General features: G+C 37.9%; 1 protein-coding gene across 3 annotated transcripts in view; it reads left to right on the top strand.

The window, feature by feature from the left end:
- CCHR3.PART0H10orf67 (chromosome chr3.part0 C10orf67 homolog) overlaps window positions 1-22817 on the top strand; it is a 2394588-nt gene that overhangs the window by 1821403 nt on the left and 550368 nt on the right. For all 3 annotated transcript variants that reach the window (XM_044064558.1, XM_044064557.1, XM_044064559.1), the window contains one exon: window positions 10816-10881. In XM_044064558.1, the coding sequence (XP_043920493.1) occupies window positions 10816-10881 (66 nt within the window). The remainder of the gene's footprint in view (window positions 1-10815; window positions 10882-22817) is intronic.

Raw genomic sequence — 22817 nt, forward strand, 5'->3', positions numbered from 1 at the left:
TTTGTGCACTTTTCTAGAACATAAACAATATAATCTGTTGCTTCCTTTCCTTTTCCATCCACGTCTTCATGTTCTGTTTCTGCAGAAACAAAGCTTTTTAAGGAACTGTATTTTTTTAATAAAAAAGTCTGGTGTTAAGCGAAGAAAACATCAAAATAACTTATGGGGTCATGGCAGATTTCCAACAGAGAGGTTCCTTATTGAAGTTCTGGGTGAGACCTTTCAACCTGCAGCTGATGGTGCTCAGAAATGTTTCCCCCAGTCCACTGACAAATATCTTGAGACTCCTGCTTTCTGAAATGCCTTAGGTGTTGAACAGGAGACTTTAGGAGTGGTTGTAGAGATGGATCATGCTGAATATTGGCTAAAATAGCAATCACAGCAAAGCCAGACATGAATACTTTCTGAGAGTAAAACATTGCTTCCACTCCAAACATCGGTCTCGAGTCTTCAAGTGTGCAGTCAGTAGTACTGCAGAAGTCTTCTGAAGCATTTATGACTCTTGCATTTTCAACCATTTATTACTTTGATGTCCATTTGCTAGACTTTTGCTACCAGGACACATGCCTATGATGCCCATTCACAAGTTGTCTTAATCTTCTGTTACTATACTGGCCTTGCAACAGAGATTCAGAGGGACAGATAACAGTCCTCTGGATGTATAAGACTCCTGTCATAGTAGCTGAAGCCATTTTCATTATATCCTGCCTAGGATATGGACACAGGTCAGTTTTCAAATCTTCACGGCACCTTCCACATGCTTATTGACAGGGGCTCAGGCAGACCCACATAAAGAGAGCAATTTGAGCACCGTAATCTCCAGAGCTTTTTTGCTGCCAAAGTGTGCTCCTCTGTGGGCTTTGTATGACTGACAGTCAACTAGTTATCATTCAAGGTTGGACAGATAGGTACTTTATAAGAAAAACCTTCCACAAATAATTTTTTCTGAGAAAAAAATTTATTTTTATTGTGAATTTGATTATTTTATGCTGGTAAAATTAATTTTTATGGAGTGTCATTACTTGTTGGGGAGTTTTATTTGGTATGTATTTGTGTGAGAAAACTGTGTAAAATCTGTTTTTTCTACTTTTTTCGACACTCCTCTACATTTTCACTTAGACCTTGTGTATTAAGGGTAGGCTGTTGTGCTTTATGGGACTGTCATTTATGTTTTTTACCTCAAAAATCATTAATTTCCTGTCAGGAGGTTTAGCAACTCTCACAGACTCTGCTACCCGTTTTTCAGGCTTGTTTCTTCAGCTGGACCATGGAGCTGAACCAGTCTTCTCCATTCTTCCTTCCCCTGTGCACAAGAAAAAGAAAACTGCTAGGGAGTCTTAGGTCATCCTGCTCCCTCATTGCCTTGGCCACAGATGGGTGACTCTCTGTGACTGGACTTGGTTTCTCTGATAGGTCAGCGATGTCTCTCAATCCCTTTGGTGTAGCTCATCGGGAAGCCACTAAGGACCAGGAGTTAGATGCATCTTCTGCAGCTGTAGGGTTGACCTCTCCAGACAAGGGAGATCCATTATTGTCAGTCTCGGGTGGGGGTGGGGCACATGAAGGTTTACTGCATAGCCGGGCCTGTTCCCTGGGTTAGTGTCCCTGCCAGGAGCTGATCTTTTCCCAGGGAGTCAGTAAAAAATAAGAATATTATTTCTCCTGTTTCTATTATTATGGACAGGAAAGACTTGCTTGGATTTACTAAAGAGTTAATTTCTGCTTTTAATCTTTCAAACCCTGCTTCTTCTCTTACTTTAAACAGAAAAAGAAAAGTATTTCCCTCTCAGTCTAACACTGATTCTCAGCCAGAAGAACAGGGAATAGAGGTGGAGTCCATTTCTTTAGAGATTTCTCCACTAGCTGAATAGCCTGATTCTGAAGTCCAAAATGCTTTATTTTTCTGAGATCTTAGTTAAAATAAGAGATATTTCAGTGGGAACAAAATTAAATTCCTATCTCCCAGGAAAAATATTGTTGCAACTGGATATTCCACAGCATGCAGCTGTCCTTTCTGTTTTATTAGCTTTAGAGAATGTTTCTTAACAGTTTTTGCATGCCTGGCAGTCAACTTCCTGCTCCTAAAAAAGTCTGATAGGGTATATAAAGTACCTCAGAGTTATAAATATCTGTTTTCTAATCCTAAAATAGGCCCTGGTATTACTTCCTTATCTAAAACTTTACTGCTAAACAGATTGTTAATGCTAACCCAATTCCCTCTGATAAGGAGGGGAAATCTTTTGATAGCTTTGAAAAGACAATTTATTTTTCCTGCTACTTTAACTTTTAGAAGTTTGAACTGCTAGGCTCACATGTTAATATTTTTACTGGCTTCTTTTGCAAACATGAGAAAGTTGACTTTTAAACTCCTTTTCTGAGGTAAAGGATTTAGTTAATGCCTTAATTGTATCTGCTTCTCGTATACGCAAACTCACCTTAAAGTGTTGTTTTGACACTGTTGATGCTGTCTTCAGAGCTGCTGTTACAGGTGAGTTATGACATTTGTTTGGTTACACTCTTATAACTACCACAAGATGTGAAAATTGAGATTTTAAACTCTCTCTCTCTCTCTCTCTCTCTCTCTCCTTGACAATGATCTGTTTGGCCCAACTGCTGCAAAGTTACTTAAAAGATTTGATGAAAGAGGAAAATTTACTCTGGCACTGACCTACATTTTTCATCCTTTCTTTGCTGAGTTTAATAAAAACTTTCTTTCTAATTCAGGAGCAATTTAAGCAGCAAGGTACTACCAAACATGATTTTAAAATGCAATGGCAAGGAGGCTGTAAAAAGAAAGGGAAAGCCTATTAAGAGCTAAGCACAGTCCAAAAAGTGTGAATAAATATTTCCCTCACCAGGTTTCACCCCACCCCCACCATGGCAATCTGTCCGTCAATCAAGGTCTGCTCTACATCTACCCTAGTGTCAGCAAATTCTCTCAGACAAGTTGGTTCTGAAAATCATCCAACAGGGGTACAGATTACAATGGAAATCCTTTCTTCCTTTCCAGGGGATTTCTCCTCGGGTTGAAAAAACAGACATCCTCCTTTCCTCTAATTTTGGAACAGATATCTCAGGGTGTCATAGAACTAGTTTCCTCAGATCCGAGGGGCAAAGGTTTTTATTCAAGGATCTTTTTGGAACCAAAGAAAGAGGGAACTTGGAGACCAGTAATATGCCTGTCCTTCTCAGTTTCTGTATCAAGGTCCCAAAGTTCACAATGTTATCCCTTCAAACCATGTAATCTTTCATTCCTTTACTCAGTTTCATGGTAATGTTAGACTTAAAAGATACTCCCATCACATTTCTGTCGGCAAAGATTTCAGACATTTCTTAATATTTTCCATATCTGGCTTACATTATCAGTCCTTTGTCTTACACTTTGGTCTGTCTACTGCACTGTTAGTATTTACAAAATGCCTGGCTCAATTAATTGCCTACTGCAGACTTCAAGGCATTCTCATATTTCCATATCTGAATGATTGTCTTATTTTTCCAGTTGCCAGGATTCTTTGATATGTCAAGAAACATCTGCTCAGTCTAAAGTTTCAAAGTGAACGTACAGAAATCATCTCTGATCCCTTCACACACACTATTGTTTTTTCTAGGATACCTCCTGGATGCTTCCATAGGAAGAGCTTTTTTCCACTAGACAAATCAAAACTGTACAAATAAATCTTCCTGAGCTTTTCCAACCAATCTCTAATATCTGCCAAAGAATTTCTCAGGATTCTGGGTTTCATAGCTTCTATGATTATCATGATTCTATTGGCCAGACTTCATATAAGAAAAATTAATTTGTACATCAGGTCAGTCTGGTTGCAATATCAACACCCTTTATATTTTCAGATTCTAGAGCTAGAGTTTGCAAGAAGGGAGGTATTGTGGTGGGTTGACCATTTGTGCCTCAACCCAGGTCTTCCCCACTCCCTAACTTCCTCTTTAGTGTGTTATAGCAGATGCTTCAGACTTTGCTTGGGGCTGTACTGAAATGGGGTGAAGGTGCAAGGTCTGTGGAACAAGCAAGACCGACAGAAGCACAGTATCAAAGAGATGCTGACAGTAATCTAATTAGATTGACATTTTTTTTACCCTCTTTCAGATCCTTTTATAAGACTTGTACAAGAGATAAAGCATTACAGAGACAAGATTATTCTTAAAACATATACCCGACTAGTGCATTGCTACAGGATATCACAGTAATATAAGGTACAGCAAAAGAATTAATTCAAGTTGTTTGAAACAGGCTTAAATTGTAATCTGGAAGCAAATAATACATTTATTTCTACACTCCTGGAAACCTGTAAGCAAATATTTTGTTTTCACTTCTACATATGCAGGTTGAGACAGCATGCAAAAAGTCTGTTCCTGTATTTAATTTACTCTTTATATATAAACAATACCTTAGTTTTTCTTCTGTTAAATACCTGTGTTCTAATGTAAATGCATATAAACATTTAATTACTTTAGTTGTTACTGTTCTCAGTGTTCCAGTGTCAGTGTTTTTGTATGCCTATATTTTTTAATTTTTTTTGTTTGCGTACATAATTTTTTTAAGATTGTAACCTCCATCTTGGCTTGGGTCATGGCTAAAAAGGGTCTTTAGACTACCTCACCAGACTAGTTAACAAATAATACAGAAAATGTCAACCAGATAATCCTGTCTCTCACCAGAATACTTTGTGAATACTCTACAAAAAATATGTCCATTTTATATAAAGCAGACCAGACCATGATGAAAGCAGTGATGTTTGAAGTTCAAAAACCAAAGACAGCAAGGTCAAGATACCGCTTACCAGGATAAATCCTGGAAAAGAGAACAAGGTAAAGGCAGGGAGTATATAGTCAGTCTTGTAAATAATGGTAGAATGCACCTATAAAAATGTGGGATATGGATGTCTTTATTTGAAAGATTATGGCTTACAGCCATAATCATAAAAGTAGGGATTAGAGAATATGTCTGCATTTAGAGACGTGAGAATGTTTTTATTAAATGTGGGTTTGTTAAGACAGTTTGAAAGGAGACAGTGACAGCTGATTATTTATTTACTTACTTACGTACTTACTTTTTTCAGTTGTTTGCCAGGAAAGTCTGACTGGGAAAAGATCCTTTTCAGCTGAGGCCTTGGAAGAAAAGCTCCAACAAATGATAACATAAAAAATAAGCAGTCATTGACCTTAGCATTATCAATCATAGTTATCTACAGCTTGGGTTAAAAGGCAGTACCTTAAAAGAATATCATACAGACTTTTAAGTCAATAGACAACAATAACACACACGGTATCATACAGGTATCGTAACATAGTCTAACAAATGTAAAGACTGGTACAGAATTAACATTGTAGTTCAGCAGATATGGGTGGGCATTTATAGTATTTGTTTGTGGGAGAGAGTTAGTGATATTAGGTAAGTATTAGGTGTATTTCGGGTGAGAAGTTGTTAAACTATGGATTAGGGGATGGGTGACTTAGCCTGGAGAACAGCATGAGCAGATCCATGAGTCATTCAGGAATAGCTTTAGATTGAAATTGAAAGTTTTTTTTGGTTTTCTGTTTTTCTAACATCTGGTGAAAATATAATCAGCTGTTTGAATGTTTGACAGTTGTAATTTTCTTGATTAGTTATATATTCAGAAAATGCAGATTGGTAGAAGTGCAGTTTCCGGATTACCATTTTAGAGAATACAACTGTTGAAAGTTTATTCATTCTAAGAATACACAGCGCCAGAGAGACAAGGATACTTTGTTTATTTGTAAAACTGAATGTGTTTTCTCTGAAGCTGTACAACTTCAGATTGAGAATATTAAAGCTAGGAGAGGCAGCAGAGGAGGTTGCTTCACCAGAAAAAAATGCACAGATATTTATTTTTGTTTTCCTAGGGTCCTATTACTTGGCATGCAGTAAAACCCAAATTCCCAATTGCTCCAATGCACTGCCTGGTTAAGTAATTTGATCAAGGTCACACAGTAGGTAGATGAAGAATGAGGAGAAAAAAACCCTGCACCACAGGAAGTAACTCATTAACATCTCATAGCAATAATCCTCTGTGCCAGCTGCCAGATTTGGAGACATGACTGATCGAATCAAAGTTGCTACATGCACAGTGTAGAGTATTAACCACTATATGATCATGTATATTTGTTTGTTTGTTCATTTATTTATTTATTTATGCTTACCTTTTTGGCAAAATAAAACCTTTTCAATTTCACCACTTCAGTGAAAGTGCTGCTGATGAATGTAGTTTCAGGGATAGCTTATTCTTACAATGCTATTGACATTAAACTGGTGCTGTGCCCTGGAGTAGGTAAATGGGTTGGGATGCAGAACATGACTCTACGTGTGTTTTTTGCTGGCAGAAAATGTTTTCTAACAGTGCAGTTTTATCTATGACATGTTGAAAACGGGAGTTTACTGTTAAAGAAACTGGGGGAAAAAGTTTTTTTCTGAAAAAAAAAAAAGAAGAATATAAATTAGGGGACAGAATTTAACTTACTTTTATCAAATGTAGCAAGTCTACTCACTAATGTTGGGGCTTTTTCTTTTTTTTCTGAGTATAGATATGTTGTTTAGTAATATGTGTTATGTTTTTAGGTTATTTAAGGTTTCGGTACAATCAGTTCTTTCAATGTTGTGGAATTAATGTAAATATTATTTATCTGGTTTGTAGTGTGATTTAGAATCAAATGAGTGAACCATTCTTATTACTGGCAAGCGTTGCTAAAACCCGTAATATCTACCAGAGGTACTTCCAGCTTAGATGGGATCTTATAATATTTTTATTCAAAAGCCTCCCCCCCAAAAAAGCTGTTCTGTAGTGTCAATCGTGAATATTAATCCAAATGCAATCAGTTGATAAATACATAAAACTTTCAATTTCCTGGCTTCAAAAGTGAGTGTGCATTCTAAGCCACAGTTATTGCATGGTATAAGTTAAAAAGTAACCAAAATGACTTTATTTCTAAATAGAAACCTAGATAATATTGAGTTGATAGACGTTCATCATTAGATCACTATTAGAGTAGTCTGAGCTATAAGGGTTGCATCCTGCCAATGATTAGACATCCTGCCAGCTTCCTAAGCTTTAAGGCACCTTCTACACCCTCATATGACTGTCGGAGCTTGAGGGTGAGCCAGTATAAAAACAGACAGTTCACCTAAGAAAAAAACATTAAGTTGAATTTCCCAAGAGTCAATAAAAATAATTTTTATAAAAAGTTTTTGCACCCCACCCGATTATTTATTCTAACTTTGTGGTTCTGCTCCTCTGGAGAAAAGAGAAAACATGAACACCTTATAACTCCAAGATTGCAAGCAAAACTGCTATATTCCATTTCATTGAAAACCCTTCCCTCATGGACCACCTTTACAAGCAATGAAACATCAAAGATACCTTGGAATTCTCTTTGACCAAAGCCTTACTTTCCCCTACATGAACTTCATGTCATAAACATGGCCCTTAACCAACAAACACTAGCTCACAAATATTTCAGTCTATTTCCTCTAGAAGCAAGAAAAGCCCTAGCAACAGAAATAATAATGCCAAAAATTGAATATAATTTGCCACTATTTGTACTGATCTCCGCACAGAACACCTGTAGTCTTCAGCTGACAATAAATAATATCTGTTGTTTCATATTCTAGATGGCCCTTGGGAGTACCAGTGCAACATACTGAAAAATGCTAATTGGCTGCCAACAACTACTATGATAGCTGCATTTCCAACCTTCACTTAAAATTGCTCTTTATTGTCCACTATCTGCAACGACAGTGTCGATAATGTATTTATTCCTGATATTCTAATTCAAAGAACAGCATTTCACTAATAAGGCCCTCCTTCAAAAAGGTAATGGTGACAAAGCAATTTCAAAAATTGTACCAGCTGCCTGAAATTACCACAGAGTATTTTAAAACTCACTAATTTAAATAAATGAAAATAAAGTTAGTGCAACATCTCACTAATGAGTGTAGGAGTACTTGGTTTGATATAGGCGTACTATGTAGCCTGGAATAGCATATGCAGATATATGCAAGTGTGAGTAACTGTGGCAGCAAACCACGCAATCCAGAGCAGCATATATAAATATATGTACAGTATGTCTGAGTCATTGCAGCTGTTAAGCATATGACTAAAGATCTAATACACATAATAAAATTAATAAGCATGTGTATCCTACAATAGAATATTAGATTTATAAAGTATGTGCAAGATGAATACAGCAAAGGCATAAAGTGATTGCTAGTTCAAAAAACAGAAAGAAGATTAGGTGTATTTACATAGTATTTATAAACAGGAATACAAGTACTGTTTTTGTTTTGATACTTTAACGGAAACTAAAGATCACAGATTATCTCAATGTTTTTTTTTCAGGGGTAGGGAAAACCTATGTCCACCTCCATATACTACAGCATTTTAATCCTCGGGGGGGGGGGGGCAAGAATGTTTGTTTTACAAAAAGGATATCTCTCAATTTCTCTACAACTGAATGACCATAGACTTGGTTATAGCACTTTAACCAATTTGGTGTCATCTTTTTTCTTTTTGCATATTTTTACACCCTTGCCTGTTGACCATCTGGCTGCAGATCATAATGTAGCTATTATAATGACAGTCATTAGTGGATGTTAATACTTTATACCTTATTCCCTGTGTAAAGTTAAAGGGGTTCAGGGGGTGGGTATTCAGTGGGCACTGTGTGGGGATATCACTTGTTTCCATGGGTAATAAAGCCCTTCAGGCTTCCCTGCTCCCATTTTGAAAGTGGGTCACGCTTGATAGATCTCTAGTCTGCACTGGGGATGCATTGATGAGAGGCGCACCCTAAGGTACATCTGTCATCCTACACCAAAATGAGGTGAACAGGCAGTACTACTTCACTCATGTTCCTTAGCAGTTGGCTTCTCCAGCTGCTGGTCTACTAGTGAAACCCAAATTAGCTGAGTTGTTTTCAGGGCCATGTAACCAGACAACTTGTTTTCTTTTGTGAGTCAAATATACATTCTTGCTAGGATTATATAAGGTTGCAGATGGGAGTATTGCATCTTAATTCTTCAAACTCCACCCTTGTTATATCAAGCCTTAAGCCTGTCATTGTACATATGTTTTGCACTTTGAAAGAAACTATCTTTGGCTAATTTTGACAGTCTCAAAGTACAACCCAGGCTGTAGGATGATGAAAACCATTATTAGAAATAACTGGAATATTTTAAGACAAATTATATGTTTTTTTTATTTAGTGGGTGAACAGCCATGTTTTGTTTATAAGACAGACAGTAATTTAAAAAAAGATGTTTGGTAATGGTAATTCAGAGAATGTTCCAAACACAAGAGGGAAGTGGCACTTGTTAGCATTGTTCTTTCATTTTTGAAGGGGCAACATTAAAGATGAACAGTGGTCTTGACTATACTGCATATTTTCAAAAATGGAATTGTGGCACTACTAGAGTGGTGTATTTAGCCAAATGTTCTGACTTTCCAACATTTTATTTCGGAAAAACTGGAAAAAAAAGCATTAAGAATGAGGATATATGAGCATTGCTAGAGTACAATGTTAGCAGTGCTTTATATAAACACTCTTTGGTCTGCCGCAATTTCAAAAAATTCCATTTTGATATCTTGAGAAAATTATGCCCCCCCCCCCCCCCAAACCAAAGGGTAGAGATAGAGAAACAAAACTGGAATATAAGGATTTGTTGTAGCAGTTCAGGTTTAATGCCACAAATAAGCCAGGGTTAAAAGAGTATATTTATATCAATTCTGTTCTGAACCTAAGGGAAGTTGAGTTGTAATGAAACTGTAGGAAATGTTAAGTGTTTTCACTGACAATTTTGACTTTTATGTATATACACTTTTATTTTATAATAAGATTAATTTCATTTTTAATATTTCAGTATTTCATAGTTTCTAATTTAATAGATTTCATAAGTTTATTATATTTTAAGGAAAAAGAGCAAGGTTTTGGGTATATATATTTTATAGGTATTGTTTTCCTATTACATCATCAAGTTAATTATGTATTAAGTGGTTTCTTGATAATACCATTGCATTGGAGGTGGTGAATTACGTGTTTTGGGTAATTTGCCTTTAAATGTTGATTAACAGTCTACTAGCTATGTAATGAAAGTATTTAAATTTGCTAAGTATAGTTATTCTTTCAGTTCTGAAGAAGTCCAAGATTAATTTTTTTAAATGGATGAAGGCAGTCAACTTTTTGTGTGATATTAAATTATTTTTCGAGTGTATTATGTGTGTGATTTGCTGCAAGCAACTCCTGCACACTTTCATTTTTGGTTTATTAGTGTTTTAAGTATGCATTTGCCAAATGAATTATGTGTGGGTTCTGCAGTCATTTCTTACATTTTGCCTAAGTCTTTATATGGTTGAAATGTATAATATTCATCTGTCTTGACAGTTCAGTTCGTCTGTCTTTGCAGTTAGCATTCTCTAACTTGCTGATTAAACAATTGTACTTCCAAAGAACCACATTTGGCAAATAAAAAAAAACTGTGGACAAAGTTTCAATATTCAAAGTACCTCCCCCCAATAAATTATACCATGACTCTAGACTTTCATCATTAGTCCTGTCAGCAGGAAATGAGTTGATAACAAAAGGCATATTCACACCAAAAGAGGTAGCTTTATGCAAAGGAGGTTAATGAAAGTGGAGTAACTTTGCATCCTTAAAATATGTTACTAAAAATAATGGAGCAGTTGGGTATATTTTTGATGCAGCATCATGAAATTGCACCTTATTGCAAAATATTAGTTAGCATTATTTATAATGTATTTACTTGAGTATATTTTCTGTTTCTTGCAGTATGAAAAAGGAACTTGACTGGACAACCAGAATGTGGGAGAAAAAATTTGCTATATTGAGGCAAAGGTACAGTATGTTTATACAACTTCCATAATCAACATTATTATATATTCTGTTCTATGTCATCATACTAATTATTTGCTTGCCGTCTGGGAGAAAGTGTTTTGTAGAGTTAGGAAGAGTATAATCTGAAATGTTGAAAGTTCAATATTTCTTTGCAGGCTGTGCATTGATTCAATCACCACATCATATTGTTCTGGTACAAAATGTAGAAAAGTAATGAATGGAGTACACCTAAGACATTGCAGAGCACATGAAAGATGTGTCAAAAGAGAAGTATGGAGTAAAAGTAAGGCTTTCATCTGGCAATAGCCAAAAGTCATGTGGTAATCAGAACATGCATTACATTAAGTGCAGAATTATGATGGTCTGAACAAATGTGACAGAGATTTATATATACAGTGAAGAACAGTTTATAGAGCAGAAAGGGCAGTTCCAATGCAATATATTAACATCTATAGAACCACTCAAAGAGGAAGAATACTTTAGATCTCCCTTCTCTAAACTCGGTGTTGGTTGCATGTATAAAACAGTTAGCATTTCCTTTGTGGTTTGAGCAAATAGTATCCTTCCTAGGCACACAGTGTAGTAAATAAGACTAAACACTTTATTTACAGGTATGAAGCTTGTCTTTTGAGTCATCAGGTATTGGTGCCTTCTTTTTAATAGTGGTGTCACAGACCTGCAGATTTGGGTTACAGGAGTTTGTAAACATAATTGGATAGATGTGGAGGTTAGTGTGGACAGAAGGCTTCCATATTTGAGTTGCAGAACAAGAACTTATTTTGTATTTCTTGATACTGAATCAATATTACTGATTAAGTGCCTGCACTTGCAGATGGAGAAGTTACATTTTGTAATCAGTGTCATGTGACATATGGAAATGGTAAAAATCTGCAGCAGTGAGGATCTATTTTTGTCACATGTTTTGCATCACATGTCCGTAAAAATTATGGTTAAATGATCTTTATTCCAGTCACTCTTCAGATAATGGACATGGGAAAGACTATGAACAAGCCATTACTCTTATAAGGACATACATGCTACATGGCTTTTATTTCAAAAAGTGTGTGAACTTGCAACACCTTAAAGAAATAACAGGACTTCAAGAAATCATTTTATTAGACACCTGCAATGTTCCTTCCTGCCTCTGTCAGTAACATATTAAGAAGAAAACAAAACACACAATAAATAATGTATTACAGATACCTATTCCCATTTGTTTTAAACCATACCATTTTAGTAATAGTACCCAGCTGTCCTTGTCTTCTGCATCTCTATTGTAACACAGTTACAATAGTACAATGACAGATTATTTAAGAGTTGACTATTGTAGGATTTCTTGCCACGTTGAGGACAAGAGAGCACCTTTTCACAGACGTTGCTCACCTAATTTTAGTGCAGTAGTTTTAAAAACATTTTTTTCTTTTAAAGACGATGAAATCAATAAAAATCTTTAAAGTGATTTGTTCAGTAACCAACTTACCTTGCCACCACAGTATGTGGTGCATAAAGTGATGATCATTATTTTTGCTATATTTGTTGAATGTTTTTGGATGTGCTTCTTCTAAGACCAGCATTTTAAAAGTACCACTTTCTTGTACATTGAGTCACTGAAAATAAACAGTAAACTTTAATTTCAGTGATGTCATCTTATGAAAAGCATGTGGTACATCCGCAGACTTTAATGGATGAATCACCTTGCATGCACAGAAATGTGTCCATTGAAGTCTGTAGCTGTACCTCATGTTATTTCTTCATTGATGTCACTGAGGGTACACTAAATTAATTTGGGCCATGGTTTAATAAAAATGGTTTGCAAAGCTTTTTATTAAAAATTGCTCAAACAAATAAGGGAATGAAGTAAAATGAGCACACCCTGGCACTTAACTTACCAAATGCTGTAATGTATGTAGGGAACTGAACACATCATTTTAAAGTAAATATCTTCTAAGTAAAAATTTAACTTCAAAAATTTAAACCATATTCTATCAAAAAGCTGTTTTTCCAGTTTTAGAAAACTCAGGCAACCTTCTCAATAATAATGCAAACCATGGGTCTCAAAAGCCTTTGCAAGAATTCACTAAGAATGTTAATCTGTAATACTTGACAGTACAAGAATGAATGAATGCATGGATGAATAAATAAATAAGGAATTAGCCAGGTATGCTTGCTGACACTGCTGCTGAGCACACACAGAGGTAAAAAGTCTGTACAATGCACTCAAATTACAAGCAAGAAACTAAAGCAGTTTACACTCTAAAGCATAACCTGCTTATGCTCTGACTTTACTAGGTTTGTTCTGCATGTAAAATATGCACAGTGAGGTAATGCTTCTAATAATCTAGTACATGTCCAAAGTTCAGGTACTATCAGTCCATTTCCATAAAGGAATGTCATAATCAAGAATATCATTTTACCTGGGTCTTGTGATGTGCTATCTTAGGCAGAGGGGGGTCTGTGATTTTTGTCATATGTCAGCTAATCTTACTCTTTCTTGTCATATATCTGTGTTACTAGACAGACTGAATTCAAGAGCAAGTTTTACAGCACAAACTTGTTTTTCCTAATCAGCTTAGAGCTGTAGTCTTAACAGTTCCTAGTTTTCTCTGCAGAAAATGTTCCTGTACAGTCCTTGGTCTTGGTCTTGAAAGCAACAACTGTTAATGTACATTCAGTTACTTCTCAGTGAGCTTGCCTAACTGTACTACATCTGTTTTTCTTTTTTTTTTTAATATGTATAAAATCCATTTAAAGTGGCAAATATACACTACATAACCATATAAAAGAACGAGACCTCCATTAATTTTCCTACAGAGTCAATCTTAATTACACCTGCTTGTATCACAAAACATTGCACAGCTGCCAGAGTTTTGCACAAGAACTCCACATCAGCAAACCTAGGTTATAGATTATTTCTACCTTACATGTGATAAATTTGTAATGCTTGTTTTCTTCTACTTCTTTGATTCATAAGACATTGCTGAAGATCATACAGGAAAGAGATGACCTTATTAGCATAGATGTAGATTCGAAGAAAACATCTTAAGTGTCATAACTGCTGCAAATTACTTCTCAGACGCATGGAAGTTACTGCTGATTCTTAATCTTTTATTACAGCAAAGAGGAGGAGCGCTGCATCATACCCTTTCTTTTGTCAGACAAACAGCATAGATGAGTAGTCACTGATTCCAGAAAGGAAGCTGGGAGACCATTTACATTATTTAGGCATGTGGTATGGGCATGGGTGTACATCATGGGCATCCATATCAGACTGGCTGCAAATCTTAGAGGTATATACATTCCTTGTACTCATTAGACCTTGTTTACTCTTCTGTTTAGCTATATATGATAGCTTATTCAGTGTTTTTATAGTGTCCCCCTCTTCTGGCTGCTTTTATGCCTGTTAAATTGCTGTTGAGAGGTACTTAGAATATGAGACTTCCAATAAAATCACAACACTACACCAACTTGGTGTATTGGCTTTGCGCTGCAGAACATAACATTACTTAAAGTTCTAGCTTAAAAATATCATTTGTGGATATGACTTTTGTTAGGATTACTTCCTGTCTGAATATACATATAATCTTTTCTTGCTTTACAAAAAATATATATATTGAAATTTAAGGTAGTATTTGAAAGAAATTGTAATCAGTCCAGTCCTAGTTTGCTCCTCACAAAACAAGATAAAGGGAAATGATTTATACACACACTGAATGCACACAGACATTCAGTATGCTAGACATATGGAACTGCTTTCTGAAAATCAGATTAGTTGTGTCATATGCAAAGGCAAACGGAGTAATACTAGATGAACAAATCTTTTGCAATGGGTGGGTTATAATATTATATTATTTTCAGTTATGATAAATAACTCCTAGGACTGATGAAGGCATATTCCAGTGGGTCTAGAGCACCCACTCAAGTTTTCTTCAAAATGTGTCTGCCTGGACTTCTGTGGGGCTGTTACTTGCTGAGATGGTTCAGCATTTGTAAAACATTGCTAATTGGATGCACAGTCTTGAAGAAAGAGTAGATTGGCTTTGCCTTCTGCAAACTACAAATCTATAGTCACATACAAAATATTTCAAAAGTCAAAGTCAATTCTTACAAAAACAATACTTTACTTATCGTCAGGACCTACATTATAAAATTCCCAAAATGTTCAGGTCAACCATCAATCAACTCCAAAAACCTGCAAATCCTACCCAGCCTAACCCACTATTACTGTAACTGACTTCAACACAGTCTGTATCTTTAATGGACATTTCATCAATGCAGCCACAACGCTTACTAAATACAACTCCAGTTCAATCACACAAACTAAATCTCTGTCTACTAATAACTAACTCCTTTTCTCTCCAGCCTATATCCACCTCCATGAGAAAGCAATATCTCACTATACTAGAACCAGTCATTCTAACCCCAGACAGCCTCCATGCAGAATACATAAAACTAGCTGCTGATGTCATTGCCTCCCCTATCACTATCCTTATAAACAAAGCTATAGAAAAATCCCTGTTCCCTACCTCATGAAAAGACTTCTAAATGCTGCGACTGCACAAAGGTGACCCTTCTTTTGAACCGTCTATAGACCCATTGCCATACGCTTTCCTTTATCTAACAGCCTTGATAAATGGATCCTATTAAATATCCTCTCCCCATCCCAATATGGGTTTTATCCTTCTCCCAGCAATGACACAGCTTTATTATCTTTCCTTAACACCATTCACAAACACAGAGAAACATGAATTAAGTTGCATTGTCAGTCTGCCTTGACTTATCATAAGGTCATGCTGCAGTCTGTCACTGCAAAGTCTTCTGCTGACTCTCTGTCCTTTGCCTCTCTCCCACTAGAATGGTTGAGTACCTGACACACTGATAGGACCAAAAGTGTAAAATAGCAACAATCCAAATTCACCTTTCTTCCCATACCACTTGGAGTCTCTCAAGGCTCAGCACTTGCCCCCCCTATGCTTTAACATATTCATTAGCAACCTTCCTCTTGCCTCCACTAACTCAGCCTTTATCCAGTATGTTGACATTGACCATTATCTGCACAGCCAGAATAATCCCTGAACTTCAGAACATCAACCCACTCTCCATCTCCATTGAAGCTGGGTTCAATTAAACCATTATCTGCAGAGCCAAACAACCCTTAAACTTCAGAACGTCACCCCACTCTCCTTCATCTCCAGCAAAGCTGGGTTAAAACAATCCACCCTTTTACTAAGCCCTAAAAAAAACAAGCTAATGCTATTCACTCAAGAGGTGAATGATGGAAAAATAATTTCACCCTTCTTTCCTCTGATTCTGTTTCCTACACTAAACTCCTAGGTGCCATCATTGATGAAAGTCTAAAATTGTACCTCTGTGTACAACAAGTAATAAAAAAAAAAAAAAAAAAAAAAACTTGAACTACTATACAGGGGAAAATCCTACATAACTGAGTGTGCACGTAAACCGACAACTGCCTGTTTATTTCCCACACTCTCATATGCAGCTCCCACCTTCACAAATTTGCATTCAACCCAGCTTGCAAAAGCTTAGCAATACTACACTAAAATAAGTAAGTTCACTCCCAATGTAAACAATTGAAAAGACTGCTACACCACCATAAAGCAACTCATTTGGCTTAAATATACAAAGTACCTCAACTACTGTCAGTTCAAAATAGGACATAAAATGTTATGCATCCTAGATGCCTATCCATTAAAAACTTTCTTTGATGACATACTACCGTAACTCTGCTACTCTGATAAATTCATAACCTGTATCACTCCGTCCCTCCCATAACCCCCTGAGTAATCCCCTGTACTCTAGGTATGTTGCTAAACCTGGAATTTTCTACCCACTTCCAGCTAACAGATCAGCAAACCAAACTCTTCAAGTACTCACTAAAATCATATTTCTTAAATACTTGTATCTGTTATTGCACCACTCACCCTGGATAGATCTCCTCTATCCCTTGACAGCCTCCACTCCATCTAAATTTCCTTTTCTCTATATAGTCACATAGGACCTTGCTTTTATAACTAATACACCTTAAGTTACTCACATATAAAGTCCTTGGGGTTCCTATCAGCAGACCGAAGACACATGTTTTCAAATGCGTCTTGATCGAACTGACAAAACCGAAACTGTAAAATATCGAAGCGGCATGTAAGCAAATTCTTTCCCTGGGAAAGAATTTGCTTGGCCTCTTTGGTACTTTGCCGTTTTCGGCACTGTAGTGCGGTCTCTGAGTTGGTATATTTAAGTAGGGGGGGTGTGGGGAGCACAGCCCCCCATGTCGGGGGCAAAGCCCCCCACTTAATCGCATGTTTTAATGTGCTTACTTTTTGTTCTGACAGTTCAGTTTTGTAAGCTTTTGCTTACATGGGGGTCGATTAATTACCATTCGCTTACCTAAGCGTTCAGTGATCTAATATAGACCCGGTCCTTGCACTGTACTGGATACATTACTTAATATCCCTTAGCATAGTATATTCCCCTGAATACTTCCAGAATGATAATGTCACCTACTGCAGTACACTTCCTTATCTTATAAACAATCATTATACAATGTTCTGTTATGTCTGTATATCTTACATGCATATATGTATTTGTGCATATATTTTTAAACTGTATAGTGTATAATGATTGTTACTGATTTGTAGCTTTAATCTCCAGGTTTCCACTAAAAAAAGGGGGCTTCCAACCCAGTTGGATTTTCCTGGTAACCAAATGAAAATAAAAATTGGCTGCTTTGGCATTTTTAGTCCACCCAGACTCCTGGAAGGTACTACTTAGTATAATGAACATTTTGTTAGTTTTAACTGTTGTCATACTTCCTCTCAGAGTAATATAGTACAGCTGAGTGAGATGCTCACTTTAAAATTAGATCATCTACACAAAATTACAGCAGTTAAACAGCCCGCTGTCCTTCCCTCTGATTTGTAAATACTTATTTGTCATGTTTGACATTGTTACTTTTGTAAAATTCACAATCCATTACTGCAGTCCATGTTTGTTCTGCAGGTTTACAGTGATGGGCATTTCTGATTATATGTGAAAGTGAAGTTTCTATTTAGAAGTGAAGAAGTGCAAGCCTTGCATCAGTTTTTAAATGTAGTGGTGTCAAACTGTTACTTATTCCCCAGCTTTTGCAGAGTGCATTTTTAATTGTTTTATTATACATTTTATTGAATTATTTTAACATTTTAAACTATTAAATATACAGCATTACAATGAAGTAGTTCACATAAACTTGCATCCAATGCTGTCTCTCTGCTTATCCATTCATCAACTGGTTGTCTTCTCCCTCTTTCCGTGTCTCATTTCTTTTTGTCTTACACCCTGACAACCTCACTTAACTCCCTCTACCCAGTCACTTCTTATTTCTGCTTTATCATCCTTCTCTGTTACCCCCTAACATCTAATGGTCCTTCTTCTTCTTCCCTTATGCCTCCTTCCTTGTGGACTGTCACTGTCCCTTCCTTCTGACAAAATCCCATCTTTGTTGATCACCTGTCTGTCTTTCTTTCTTTATCCATCTTTCATTTTCATGTTTTGACCTTTTCATCCAATTCATCTTTCCGTCACATGGTAGTCTTCCTTTTCATACATCCTGCCATCAATATTGCCCCTTAAATTTTTAACTCCCCTCTCACTTCTTGTCTTTTTCAACCTAACCCAAAACACCATCTCTTCCATCATGCACTCTTTTAACACTCAGTTGCCTTTTCCCATGAACTCCTCACATCACCTGTACAAATAATCTTGACCCTCAGACTCGTGGTTCCAACACCAGTTAAGCTGAAGCACCCCTTTCTCAACTTGCATGTTGTTTAATGTCAATTATACAACGACCCCCCATTAATATCAGACTTATACTAATGGAAAAAGGTCTGGTCGCCCGGACTTTTTCCATTATTATAAGTCTTTTTTTGCAGCAACGGAGAATGCAAGATCTCCGTTGCTTTTTAGATACTGTCTCGCTATGTTAAAGGAGTTTAACATAGCGAGACAGCTTTAAAAAAAGTAACGGAGATCTTCCTTTCTCTGTTGCCTTTTTAAAGCTGCCTTGTTATGTTAAACTCCTTTAACATAGCGAGACACTTTGTAAAAAGAAACAGAGATCTTGCTTTCTCCGTTGCTTCCACCCACAGCTCTGATGTACTGCGTAAGCATACGCATGCGCAGTACATCAGAACTGCCGCAGAATACCAGACAGCTGCGGAAGGGCAGCAAGGAGGCATTATACAATGCCATTATTTAAGAAAAGTATTTTTTTTCTTAAATAATGTCATTGTATAATAGCAATAACCCACTTCTGGGTGTGGGTAATGCTGGATTTACCCACGGTTGTCTTTGTTTGGCCACTCTGGCTTCACCCTAGTAACCAAACTACACCAACCGTGGGTAAATCCAGCATTACCCCCACCCAGGCATGGGTTATTGCTATAATATGACCCATCTGCATTCAAAAACTTAAAATATCTGTTTTAGGCTTTAGCCCTCATTTTGCATTTCCCTTTTCCAGTTTCCCCATTCTGTTTCTGCAAACTACTTACTGTCCTCTTCCATACATTGTTTGTATGCCCCACCCCCTAAAATTACATAAAACACCCTGTTCGTCTTAGGCCATGTTGCCTCACCTCCCACTGCCTCATCTGTCCGTTTCTTCTCTGTGAGTCTGTTATCTGTTTCTCTGACTTGACTGAGTTGTATCTTCTAAGATAACACCCCCCATAACCTCTCTTATGTCTTTGACTCTTTCTCCGCTATAGCACATCCTAACAAAGTGCTCGTATATCACTAAAGAACATGTACCGAAGGTGTTCTTCAAGACTAAAAATACTTCCCCCATGAGTCCTGAGAGTCTTCCTGGGAAATACTTCCCCCATGGGACCTGAGAGTATACACCTCAGTGTTTAATAAGCAGCACTAAGCAAGCCCTGGCAGAGCCACTCCTTAAACTGTTTAACTGGAGTTTAGCCACTCCATTTGTCCCTTAGGTGTAGCTCACAGCAGTAGTGATGCCACTCTGCAAGGGTGGCCTTACCACTGACCCCTGGAATTTTAGGGCCATCATCCTGACAAGGCTCATTTGCAAAACCATGGAACATATCATAATTGACTTGATAAAACTATGTTATTACAAATCCCATCAAGCTAGACTCACGACAGTTTGGCTTTGTCAAGGGTAGATCCTGCCTAATGAATCTGGTTAACCTCTTTGAAAGGGTAATATAAGCTGTTGATTTTGGTTATGCTGTCCACACGGTGTACCTTGACCTGACCAGGGGTTTTGACACATCCCTAGTGGTAGCATAGTTAGGGATCTATTTGTGATGCATTAAACTTCCTATGTAGTAAGATGGATTGGGTAAAAGAACCCACACTGAGTGGATAGCAGCTGCTTTATTAAAGAGTGTGAAGGTCACCAATGGTGTCCCACAGGATGCAGTGATGAGACCTTTTTTATTTAGCATTTATTTTTCTGACCTCTGGTTAAACAAGTTTGCAGACGACTGTAAACTGTGAGTCATTGTCAAGTGACACCAAAGCCCCTCAGCAAACACTTACACTTGTACATATGGTGTACTAATAATGGGTAAAATTCAAATTAAAAAGTACAATATTGCCACATTTGGTAAACAACCCCTCTACTCCCCGCATACAACATAGGCAACAACCCACTACAAAATGATCACGTTGTTAAAGGCCTTGGAATTTGGGTTGACAACTCCCTCTCATTTAATCATCATATATGTACACAGACAACCCTCTCCTCCTCCCAACAAATTCCAACACATGTGAGAGATGCAACCATATAGCCAAACTGGAGGCTAAGCTCTCTCAACTCAGTACTGGTGTAACCGGTCAGGAGGAGAAGGAAACCACACTCACTACAATTCCAGTCTCACATAGACCTACCACAACAGCAAACCAAACACATAAACACACAAAAGCATACTCGGAGGCTCTAAATAAAAATCTGCCTAAGCAGCAGAGACCTCCAAAGCAGACACCCAAGCAACCGCTACCCCAAAACAAAACACATGCAACACACAGCTCACAAAGCCAGTGTGCCGAACAGTCACAGCCCTTAAGGCTAAACAGCACACCTGATACACTTGTAATAGGTGACTCTATCGTCAGGCACACTGATGTCCAGCTCACCAGGCTGAACAAGGAGAAGGTCATGGTGAGCTGCCTGTCGGGCGCTAGGATCCGCCACATAACACAAGCACTCAGGTCACTCCAAGGCAAGTACAGATATGACTCCGTCATTGTCCATGCTGGTGTGAATGACCTGAGACGTACCTCCCTGGACTACATGAAAAGAGACATAAAGGAGCTCTCTGAGCATGTTGCCCAGGCCGGTATGACCCTGACCTTCAGTAGCATCTTACCCTCACCAAGAATGATGCCACAATATGAAGACAAGATGATCAGTTTCAACAATTGGCTTAAGTATTGGTGTCATTCAAAGGGGATCCAATGCCTGTCAGTCTGGGATGACATGCTCGACAAGCCACGATGCTTCACTAGGGACGGCTTGCATCTGTCACCCCTGGGCTTTCGGATATTGGCAAAGGCTCTTGCTACCCCCATAGTGCCTTTTTTAGGCAAGGCTCAAAAGACAAACCCACCTCCATAGGTATCACAAGGGATAAGAAACTAAGAGTAATGCTACTCAACGCCAGAAGTCTAAACCTCAAGATGCACACACTCAAAACTCTCCTTAGCATGGAGAACATTGATATCTGTGCAGTAACAGAAACCTGGTTCAAGGCTCCCGAGAGCACCCCAGCACTACCAGGTTATACCTCATACCATGCTTTTCGGCCCCAAAACTTGGACCGAACCACAAAAGGAGGGGGAGTATCAATATTCGTCATAGATACCCACACCTCCAGGTTGGTGGCACAGCACGAAGCATCAGAGACTATCCATGTGCAACTAACAGTGGGTAAAACTGCCTTCCAGTTTATAGCCTGCTACAGGCCACCCTCCCAAACCCAGGAACCCCACTCGGCCTTCCTGCGAACAATGGAAAATATGAAGGTCTCTCCAAACACCATTATATTGGGCGACTTCAACTACCCAAACATAGACTGGGAGCATTACTCTAGCTCCAACACCCTAGCCCAAAGGTTCCTAGAATTTATAAACTCAAATGCTATGGAACAACTTGTTACCACTCCCACAAGAGGGGAAAACATACTGGACCTGATCATCACCAACATGGGGACTCTATGTTCCAGACCAGAAGTGTATCCCTCACTGGTAAGATCAGATTATAAACTAATCTCACTGGATATTCACATCCCGACCCCACCCCCTGCTTAGAAAACCACAGTGAAAAACTTCTCTAAAGCAAATTTCACACACCTCAAAACCGAGGTAGAATCCTTCAAAGCCCCCGGGCCTGTGGAAAATATGGCCCAGGCTGCAGAATCCTTTATAAACGCATTCTATGAACACCTTCAGGAATGCATGGATCATGCAATCCCAAATAAAACCAAGACCCAATCCTCCAAAGGCAGACGTCCTGTCTGGTGAACCCCAGCCATAAACAAACTATACAATAGAAGGAGGAAGCTACTACATGATAGAGCAAAATCCCAAAAAGGGAAGGCATCTCTGATCAGTATTAGCAAAAAACAACGGGCACTCATAAAATCGTCTAAGGCCAGCTTCGCGAGAAAAATTGCACAGGACACTAAGGATAATCACAAGGCTTTCTTTAGTTATGTTAGGAACCTGGGTGGGAATTCCCAGATATGCTCAGAATTAGTCCAAAATGACAAAAAATACACCGAACCCACAGACCTTGCCAACATCCTAGCTGACAGGTTCAGCGAAACTCCCCACCAAAAGGGCAAATATCTATCCCAGCAGAGTGCTGCCCCCATGACATCTCAGATGCTCAGGTAAGAGCTGCCCTCTCC

Source organism: Protopterus annectens, chromosome 3.part0 (genome assembly GCF_019279795.1).
Source record: "Protopterus annectens isolate FY-2018-M chromosome 3.part0, PAN1.0, whole genome shotgun sequence".
Classification (NCBI taxonomy): domain Eukaryota; kingdom Metazoa; phylum Chordata; order Ceratodontiformes; family Protopteridae; genus Protopterus; species Protopterus annectens.